Raw genomic sequence first — 11221 nt, 5'->3', positions numbered from 1 at the left:
GTATCCCAATTTTGCACCTGTAAGATCTGTAAGAATTTCCCAGGGCAGAAAAGTGAAAGCTTGATCGGGGTTTTATATCAACTACGCCCACAGACCAGAGCTTTGTCTTAGAAAGAGCAACCAGTTAATTGTTTCAGTTCAAAAACAATGTGATCAGTAGCCTATATTTTACAGGGCTGATAATAAAGCTGGCTCAGTCTCAGTCAGCCCTTTTCTGATGTCATTTATCCCCTCTCTGGTGTTTGAACTGAAACTAGTGATTATTATTCACTGGTTATCTAGCACTGCCTTTTCTCTATATGAATAATGTGGTTTATGAAATGACAACGTTTTGAAAGAAAAAACAACTTCCCCATGGTTCAAGTTGACAAGTTTAAGTTTGGGCCATAATAATGCTGTAGGCTACATAGGCAGTTCTCATAATTTTAATTTTTGGTATGCAGTTAGTTTGTTAGTTTAATGAACAAAACATGTCATCTTCATGTCATAGGTAGCCTATTTATTGGCTCTATTTGACCTTGAATATTTTAGTGGCCTATGATTTTTAAAGATGTGTCTGACTGACACTTTCTAGGCTACAATATATAGTGTGTAGACTATAAAAACAACAGGTCTTTGAACCAATTTATACATTTTATATTATATACATTCATACATTCAGCTACAGGAAGCTAAACCACCAGACTGTACTTTCCACTGGACCTTGTCGTCATTTTCATAACCGGGCTTTTTTTGCAGCGATGGTTTTCTTTTTCCGTGGTGGAAGGCTGACGTAGTGGCGTAATGACGTAGCGGGGGCGGAGCCAGTAGATAAACGTGCGTCCACACACAGCTGAGGGGAAGCCGTTGAGTGTGTGTGCCGAGGTTCTCCTTCCGCCGTCCGTGTGTGCAGAGAGCAAGTCTGATATCGCTGGGAGGGTAAGCCTTTTTTGTTTCCTTTATATCCCTTAAAAAATTACATTTTTATCAATCTGAACGTGTCCTGTTGTATATATAAAAACAGCCGCCACACAGTAGTGTCAGTGTAACCGAGTTAAAAGGCGGATTTAAACGCGTTTATGTGGCTCCGGCAGTTGAGCTACTTCGTGTGAATGAGGTCCTTTGTGTCCTCCATTACTCCGGTGACAGAGCATCGCTCCGGGAGGGAGGGAGGCTGAGGGAGAGGCAGCCGGCCAGCCAACTCCAAGTTCACCGCTGAATATACGCGGATAATTCACGTCTAAGAGCTCCACGACATGAACTACTGTGTTGTTAACATCCTTACAGCCGTGGTCCGTGCCCGGCGTTAAGCTAAAAGCCGGCTGTCTTTACCGAGAGCTAACGTGAAGTGAAGCGATGCTGCCATCTGTATAAAACTTATAACAGTGAACAAACCGAGACAAGATGTTGACCCGGAGGGGGGAATACCGACAGATTATATACAAGGAGTCGTCTTTATATCCAATTGTCAAATCTTGTGTTTGTGTTAACGAAATAAAACAATAAGTTGTCCGGTGTTGGTAAAAGAATAATGTTATCATTTGTTAGCTCAGCAGCAGCAGCAGCAGCAGGGCTGATGGATGACGACAAAGATAACGATGATTAGTTTAAATCCTAGGCTGTTTGCGAATGGAAATTATAATGTCATTAAAATATATTTACATATAAAATCAAAATAAATCCCATTAAAAAATCATTTTCTTGTCATTGTAAATTTAATGTCAGCTTTTGACAAAAAAAAAAAGAGTTTCTTCTTCTAGCTGGCTGATAAATTGATAATACCCTAGTTTTGTCATTCTGATGAAGATTTATTTTATTTGTTCTTGTCTTCACACAGTCTGATTTTAATTAATAAAATGTTGATATCCTACCCACAGAAAATGTCATGCGGGCTGTGGAGAGAGACCCTGGCCATGGCAGAGGACTACCTGTACCTTTGCTGCACAAGCCCACAGACAGCCCCTCCACCTCCCAGCGAATCAGCCGCTGCCATGAGGGTCATGGCTCAGGACATGGAGACGCAGCACCAAGCTCGCTTCCACTCCCTCGCTCAGACCTTCGTGGGGCAGTGCGGGCTGGACCCCTGCCCCGGTCTCAGGAAGGTGATGGAGGAGCTGGTGGGAGACGGACATTTGAACTGGGGGAGGGTTGTCTCCATTTTCACCTTTACTGGGGTGCTGGCAAAACAGCTGCTGGAGCACAAGAACGGGAAGCCTGGGCTGGACCCCGGGCAGAGACAGGATCTGGGACTGGGGCCTGGAAACTGCAGGGGACTGGCAGAGACCATAGCTGATTACCTGGGAGAGGAGAAGAAAGACTGGCTGCTGGAAAATGGTGGATGGGTAAGTTTTAACAAGTCCACTCTGGTCCAAGCTGGTTGAGTCACATGGGTGATAACTGCTGATTGAGTCACAGCTAAACACAAACACTAAACCTGCAGATAAGCAGGCTCGCTGGAGGTAAAATGGCATTAAAACAAAAATCCCAGCAAGACTAAAAAGAGAAAGTGATATTTTTAAACTACTTGCATTGGAAATGACCTAGCATGATGCGATTGTTTTCTTCCTGCTTGGGTATACTGTACATATTTAGATCTTTGGGTAATATGGTGGTTTAAAATATGGCCAGGGCACAGTTCAGACACAGCCTTGTATTTTATTGTTTGCCTTCAGATGTCTCCTGTGGCAGCTGTGATTATAGGAACTGAAGGGAAGCAGTAGACCAGATTGTGGGGAATGCTCCAGAAATACAGACCAGAACAGTGTAAATTCAGGGCCGTGATCAAACATAACTGGGCTTTGAATTATCAGAGATTTTGACAAAAGCCCTTTTGACCACAGAAAATCAAAAAAGACGATTTTAAAAAATGCGCTAGTGGCTTAGTTAGTGGGGAAACCCCGAGCAACGGTTATGATGGACTCTGAGTAAACTATAGTCTGAGGCTTCACCAAAGTGAACACGCCTACAATGAATGTCTGCTTTTGTGAATGGGCTCACCCTGGCCTTCTACCAAATACCCCCTCCACACACACACACACACACCCCTCCTTTCTTCTAGTGGCAGCTGGTTTCAACAGACATATAACCAGCTCAGCCAGATGGACTTTGTAGTAACAGTCAAAGCTCCAGTGTCTCTCTCTGTGTCTGTGTGTGTGTGTTCGTGTGTGTATATGTTGAATTTGGCATTAGCCACATTGAAAGTTAGCGTGGTATGACGAGAAAAACAAGCAGCTGTAAAGCAGCAGGAACACCTGGCGCCGAGAGCAGGTGCACTCACTGGTCGAATGTGTGTTTTTTACTCTGAAAACACGATGGAGAAAAATACAGCTGCTGAACACCTGCTCAGTTATTATGAGTTTGAATAACTTCACCTGCACTTTTCTGAAAAAAAAAAATCTAATTTTCTGCACAAACCTGTTGGCATTTTGACAGTGTTTCTTTCTCAGACCTGCAGAACTGTGAGAACATGTAAAAAAAATAATAATAATAATTTAAAAAAGCGCAGACATCAGCAGCATCCTCTGAGTCCAAATATTTTTCCACTTGCTGTCAGCCTGTGACACATTTTCCCAAATATATTGTATAATTGCCAACAGCCGTCAGCTTAAACTGCTGTTTGCTGGGAGACATTTTGGCAGACCCTTTTTAGTCTCTAAAAATTGCAGTATATGCTGGAAAAACTGAAAGGCGCTGCGTTGATAAATATTATCTGTTGCTAGTAAACAAAAAGTTTCATGCTCCCCAACCATTTATATATTTTCTATTTGTTTTGTTTTTTTCTTGTAGGAAGGCTTCTGTAAGTTCTCCCACAACGCCAGAGACGTGAGCCAGGACTTGTCGATGAAGACAGCGCTGTTCGCCGCTGCTGGCGTGGGCCTCGCCGGGCTCACCTTCCTCCTGGTCCGCTAGTTCAGACTTCAACGTCCTTTCGCACGTCCTCATCTCTATGTTCTCATTTCATTTGGCACAATTAAGTAGACATTTTGAATCATCAATGCTGCAAAGACAGGCTTAAATCTCTAGTGAATTCAGGGTCATCAGCTGAATGTTTGCACACGCTCAGACACCCCCCCTCCTCCCCACACGTACATACTGACATTTTGTCGCTTGCTCCGTAAGATTGTAAAAAAAAATATCTCAATGCCTTCATAAATTTTGGAGTGAGAGACATCAGTTTTGCATATTTTCTACAGGTTAATAACCGAAGCACAGGTTTCTACATAGGATCAACTTGCCCTCGATGTTTGTATTTTTTCAACTGTGCAGCTAAAAAAAAACCCGTAACATTTCAATTTCCTGACATCTTTTTGTTTTTGATTTTAAAAATTCTCAGCTGCCTTTTATTCACGTTTACCTGAGTTGTGTATGTGGTCTAGAGTCGATTCTAGTGTATAATGTAAAATTAATATATTATATTTATATGATAAACTGTAAAGCAGTGGCCCCTTTTTAACAACCCCACAGCTATTTCACTTCATCGTTCAAGTCTGTCCTACATTCATGTGAAATGCCTGACTTCTACGGTCGACAGAGCTGACTGCGGCGCTGGCGACCACACAACGGTGCTATATGTTGTGAAATGTTTCTCATATCAATCTACAAAACCAGGGACCAATCCGACTTAAAACATATTGCAATGCAGTTAGAACAAACGGTTGCTATGGCATTTCCACACCCCAGATTTCTTAAACATTATATTTTTACATTGTTTTGTTCTATTTATTTGTCACTGTCTTTGTAATAAAAGAAAAATCAAATTGACTGTGGACTTTGTGATTCAGTGCAACAACGTCTGTTTTATTTTTGTCAGTGTGGTCTACCGTAACCACTGATCACATTCTCATCAACTCTTATTTTTACCAAAACGTCTAATGCAGCAGGTCAGAAGTGGCAGAGAGAGAGAGAGAATATGAATTGTGAATGACTCCACTTTCATGTGCAGACATATTTTCATAAATAAGAAATGCAGTACTGTCTGTGTCTGTGCTGCTATGACCATCACGCTGCTCGGGTTACACAAGAGGAGCTGCGTTCACAAAACACATCACTAATAATTAGCTTGTTAGCGGCTCCTAAAGAATAACCTGTTTGAGTCCTAACATCAGGACGATGAATATTATCTGAAATGATCATAAAACATGAATTTAGATGTGCTTCAGAGATCTTAGTAGCAAGACCCACCACAATTAGGGAAGTGCTGCAGATACATTTCATAAATGTTCATCAATTTGAAATAGCTCTTTTATAATATTAATCAATTTATTCTTCAAACTCTGAATATACTTTTAGTCGCGACAGCCCGTTGAAAGTGTAAATTAAATAATCACCGATTGAAATGGATAAAGTTGGTCTTTTGCCAATTGATGGATTCCCTGCCGAAAGTACACTAATGTGATTTAAGCATTAAGTTTTAACTTGATTCTATTTTGATTAAATTAAATTGTAGTTTTCAATTTGTAATGTACTTTTTTTTTAAGTTTGATTTTTGTCAAGGGAGAAACTGGACCCAACTGCAGATACAACACCAGGGTGTTGAGTAACAGAAGGTATTTATTTCAAAAGGTGAACAAAAGGGATCCTCAAAGTCCAACAGAAAAGAACAAAGTATCAACAGAGACTACTAGAGTATGGACACAGGAACGCAGATAAGACACATAAGGTAATCACAAGAAGGCAAACACAGGAAGACAGGACACTGAACTTCAAAATAAAACAGGAACTAAACGGGAGAAGAGACACAAACCATAACTTAAAAAAAAAAAAAAGAGATTTAATTCAAGTATCACATTTTGTAATGTTCCCCAGATGTGCTCCTGTGCAGCTGCTGGCAGATACTTCCTGTTTCAAATGATATCCAATCAACTGAATCAACCCCAGGTGCACAGTCAAGGTGACGAAGCATCTCAGATACGATCAATCAAGATGTGCATACCTTCAAATTTTAGTAATTTTGCAATATGAATGGATTAAATTACAAATGAATTAAAACAATAAATTGATTAAATTATAAATTAGCTTCTCTTTCACAGACGTATCTATGTTCACCTGGAGCACTGAAACTGGTCATTATAATATAGAGCCTAGTTTCAACACACCCAAGACTCTGACCTGATCAATAGTTGATTAATTGCCATCCCCTACACATGTAGCTAGTTGGTGTTGTTTATGATGCAAAGAACCGTGACTGTGTCTGACGTGGTGTATCTGTGTTTCCTGTTGATTCTGTTTTTACTCTGCCAGTGGAGAGCAAACAGGAGCATCACAAATAGCAGACAAATATGTTGTTATTATCACTGTCTGTTTATTTGATGGATTATGGAACACAGATTATATTGACAGTGGCTCATGTGAATGCTTTAAAACTCAATCTAGAAGATTTAAAGACACAAAGTGGTGATTTGATTATTAATAATCCCTTTTATCAAAACCTTGGCGAATGTCTGGTAAAAACTACAATGCCCAGATATTTAAAGGTGCTATATGTCAGTTTTCTCTGTTGTCAAATTTGGTTTCTAGGTAGTAGTGGGGGCTAGGGCTGGTTAGCATGCTTACTTTTCCATAAAGAAAAAGGTGATACACTAACCCCTAAATACTCAGCAATATGAAAATCCTAGCACATTTAAAGGTAATTATTTAGCAACTCCTGTCTACTTTTGTGTTTTTAAATATTCATGCTGAACCAGTTCACATGGCACCATAGACAGGCTGGTGAGGCAGGTGAAGACAATGTATATTGATGGTTTTGATTGTTCCATGTGAGTTGTTGACAGTAACAAACTGATAAAACATTTCAAGCCTCTTCCTTTGACATAATACTATATAGGGCACACAGCTGCTGACCAGGGATCAGTGAGGGCATCCATTTTCAGATGAGATTTTGAGGACCAGACAGGAAGCTTATGCTGCATCCTCGTCAATCTGTTGTGTCTCTGTGACACCCCTGGAGGGCAATGAGGATCAGGTTAAACTCTCTGACCTCAGAACAGCAAAGCTCATCCGAATGGTGTCTGTTCAGTTTACAGTAATTCACACAGCTGATGTGTATTCACACAATGAAGTGCCTTGTGTGTCCATCCCAACATAATTTCTATCATGTCTGATAGAGACAGAAAAATGTGCCACATAATTTAGTAAGAAAGAAAATCTCAAAGGAAAAGATCAGCAGTAAAACTTTCACATTTTATTGCATTTCTCAAAAATATTTAGGCTCTTTTATCCCAATTGGTTACAAAAAGATTAAAAGTCCAAATAAAAGTTTGATGTTAAATTGCATGTCTATTATCTATTTATTCAATCTTTATGTAACATCTGAATTGTCACAACTGCTAAATTAGAAACAGAAAAAAACACACATAGTAACAGTAGGCTAGTTAGATCAACACCATCCAAGTAGGCTACTACTCCATATATATATAATATTTGTTAGGCTATATAATATATATATGTATATTATTATATATTTTAGAAAATAAATGTATTTGAATATGAATATTGACACCATTATGATAAATGTGAAAAAACAGCCAGTCGTTGGTTAGCTTAGTTCAGCTTAGCTTAGCATAAAGACTGGAAACAAGGGAAACAGCTAGCCTGTCTTTGTCCAAACTTATTAATCAGTTCAAAAACCTATGTGTAAAAATGACAATTAACCAGTTTATGTATCAGATTACCAGGACCAGTGTGAAACCCTCCATGATTTTACTGGTCCAGCTCAGGAAAGAGTCCAAGAAATTACCTCAGTAAAACTCAAAAAGTAATTTTTACACATTGGTTTTTGTGCAGATTAAACAAACTAAATATACAATTTTAATCTGTGAGTTGTAAATGTGATGGTTGTTGTTGGGTTTAATTATCAGGAGAGAACCAAGTGACTGTTTCACACTGTTTCCAGTCTTTACGCTAACCTAAAAAAAATTATATGTACAGAAATATCAAACAAAATCTATGAACTATGACTTGATAAAGTAAATGTTAAATAGACATTTAACCAATGAAGAGAGCACATCTTTGGGCTCCAGTCGGCTGAAAAGCTTCTAGACTTGTATCGTGTACACACCACAAGTTTTTAAGTGTGTACATTCATAAACAGAAGAGCAGATCAGTGCCTGGCTCCTCAGAGCTGCTCCTATCACCCTGTTGTCTTTGTCTGTATTCACAGTGAAGACAATGCATGGTCTCATCTATTGTCATGGTCCACAATTAGGACCTATAAATTAAAAGTTACATGTATTAAAGTTTAAATAAATTTTGGTCTGATTTTGTTTTGGAGCACAGAAGATACACCATGTTCTCCTACACTGTGAATACAGCTGTTATTTTATTTCATCCTCCATCCTCTACTGGTGAGGGCACACGATCTTTCGTTTCTTCGGGGACTTTACCGGCTTCCCTTCATTGACCATCTCCTTCACCTTTTCTGTCATCTGATAACATGAAACAAAGAAATTTGATTCAATAGTCATACATGAAAATTATTCTTTAAAAAACAAAAAAGCGAAACATGTGAAATGTGAAATTTCTTAACCACTATGATGAATTATTGAATTAAAAATATAATTAATTAAAATGAATCCTAATAACTTTGATTATCCTCTGACTCGTCTTATCAGTATAACTCTCATCACTTGGCTACAGGCTGATGACTTAAAAAATAAAATTTGATTTAATACACAATTTCACTTCTGTTTCCATATGTGCCCCATTGAGAATAGCCCCATCCTGGCCAAAAAAATAAGGACTTACAAAAACTCTTTTTATCCCCACAGCAGTGCACATTTTAAACCAAAAGAAATAGGTACCTGTTTTTAGGGCAAGATCTACTTGCTGTCTCAGCTTTTATGTGAGCGTCATGTGAATTTCATAGCTTTTATGTGAGATTTTTTTAAATGTGAGTTTTTACGTTGGTGTTTGTATGTCTAACTGTTTGGAGCCCAAACTAATGACAATTTTCTGTCCTTGTGATAGAAAATAAAGTTTTTTTAATTGAATTGAAAGAAAAATGTCAAACTAAACACTAATATTTCCTGTTTTTTAATGTTCCACCTCAGTGACAGGGCAATCTGGTTTTCAAAACAAGAAAAACACTTGGACTGTATTAGTGATGTGTTACCAAAATAGATCTGTTCAGTATGTGGGTGTGACATCCAAACCACATTTATCTAGATGGACTTGCTGGCAAGAACTGTGTCTTATGCAAAGCATTGTCCTACTTGTTAAGACTCTAGATGTTGTTGCTACTTAGGACGCTCATTTGATCAGTTACAGTTAATAATCACTGAATGAAATTGTCATTATCAGTGTGCCAGTGTGTTACAAGAAACAGTTATTGTGCAGTGACTTTTTAAAAATTGTATATGTCTACTTCACTAACCTCGTCAGTTTCAGGAAACGTTCCTGTCTTCAGTTTGGAGTAGATCAGCTCTCCGTTCACTGACACCTCAAAACTGTCTGTTGTGGTGGAAACAACAACAAAAATGAAGAAACATGCAAATCAGTTAAGTGCCAGTGAGTAAAATTAGATTAAATTTACATATCTGCAACCAGTGAAACAGGTTTCTATTACGAATGGGCACTGTCACTGTCATTGGTTAATGCAAAACTTCTGTAACCGCAATGAAACCGGAAAAGAAATATAGGTCACAAATAAATATTTGTGTGTATGTGCATAGGTCAACAAGAAGCTGCAGTACACATCATTTACAGACTGAAAACATGCAAACTTTTCAGTTTCAGTTCATATGTGGTGGTAAAAATTCACAGGGTTTCTATTCACACCATCTAACTGAATGTGTTCCACTGTCTGGTTGTACTAAACACAACACAGAAACAGAAACTGACTCTGCATGTGATATGGAAAATGCCACGAGGGCAGTTGCCCCACAAAACATGGGAAAGGTTGACCCTCGCTTAGAAATGTACCTTCAAATTAGAGGATTTAGAACATTAAAGGGATAGTTCAACATTTTGGCAAATTGGCCCATTGCCATCCCTATAGTTTTAGGAGTGGGTTTGTTACCTTTATTTGTCAGTGCAAGCTATTTTTAACAGAACGTTACGAGACAGAGTTGTTTTCGAGGCAAATGCAGAGACTGCTTGCCGAAAAACTGCCCCCGACGGGAAAGCGCATCCGCGGTTTTGCATGAATTTACCTCGAAAACAACTCTGTCTAGTAATGTTCTGTTATTATCTCATAGTGTGGTGAATGTGCAGGTCACAACTTGTCCATGAAAGCGTTTTGGAGTTGTTGGATTGTGTATTTGATGAGTTTGATGAGGGAAACCAAGAAATCCCATTAGCCTCTGTAGCATAGCTCTGAGCAACTCACGGCTCTGCTCCACCTTTCTAAAAAATAGCTTGCATCGACAATTAAAGGTAACGAACTTACTCCTAAAACTATAGGGATTATGGCAAAATGTTGAACTACCCATTTAAGGCTTGAAAATTAACTCTTTCTTTCTTTCTTCTTTTTTTTTCAAAAACAATAAGTCACTAACAAAGAAACATGGTTGGGACTTCAACATAATGTTTATCTCTGTGTCACAGCCTACCTTATGTATTTTCATTTATTTCAGTCTGATCATTTTATTTTATTTTATTTTTCTGGCAGCAGTGGGCCTCCATACCACAGACTGACTGAATGAAACAAAAAGCAGCTCACTTGGTCTCCCCTTCACTCCCGTCACTTGCACACCAGGGACCTGCCGTATGGTACCAGCTAGTTCCTGATAGCGGAACGCGTAACTTCATCCTTTGCTGTTACACACACAAAAAAACATGCAGTAAAAACATGTCATACAAACTTCTGAAGATACTAAATATATACATTTTTCTCACTAACTGACTTACTTTCCCTTAAGCCCCTGTTTGTCCATCTCCTAATGAATGAGTCCATCACAGTGCATTGAACCAATTTATTTAACTATACATACTACTGTATATAATACTGATCAGCTGAATAGAGCAGAATGACTGAAGTCAAACACTTACCAATATTCAATGGTGACTGCAGCCATGGTTTAGCAGCTGATTTGTACGAACCTGTTGCAGAGCTGCGACTCTCGCTCCTGAGTTCAAGCTGAATAAAATGCAAAGTCATGAGTACGCTTCTCTATTCTCATAAACCACACCCACTGTGAAGGTGAACCTGCCTGTCTGTATCATGCAAGATAAATTAATTTGAAGTCACTTCCTAAACCGACTCTTTTGTTTCAGTTTTAATGTAGGTCAGCAGCATAAACAAAGA

At 38.8% G+C, this 11221-nt stretch overlaps 1 protein-coding gene and 1 long non-coding RNA gene across 2 annotated transcripts; one reads left to right on the top strand and one right to left on the bottom strand.

Moving 5' to 3' along the window:
• The first annotated feature begins 847 nt into the window (after positions 1–847).
• Positions 848–4734, top strand: bcl2l10 (BCL2 like 10). Its single transcript, XM_083994515.1, has 3 exons — positions 848–918; positions 1857–2321; positions 3766–4734. Exons 2-3 carry the CDS (start codon positions 1860–1862, stop codon positions 3886–3888), a joined length of 585 nt encoding a protein of 194 aa, XP_083850641.1. The 5' UTR covers positions 848–918; positions 1857–1859; the 3' UTR covers positions 3889–4734.
• A 2253-nt stretch (positions 4735–6987) lies between these two features.
• Positions 6988–11125, bottom strand: LOC310984178. The gene is made up of 4 exons (XR_014595290.1): positions 10966–11125; positions 10637–10731; positions 9350–9426; positions 6988–8402 (listed from the first exon to the last, which is right to left on the bottom strand). It is a non-coding gene; the product is annotated as an uncharacterized lncRNA (long non-coding RNA).
• Positions 11126–11221: the final 96 nt, after the last annotated feature.

Source organism: Trachurus trachurus, assembly GCF_905171665.1.
Source record: "Trachurus trachurus genome assembly, chromosome: 3".
NCBI lineage: Eukaryota > Metazoa > Chordata > Actinopteri > Carangiformes > Carangidae > Trachurus > Trachurus trachurus.
Note: the sequence above shows the minus strand (reverse complement) of the source record. Positions and strands in the feature narration are given on the sequence as shown.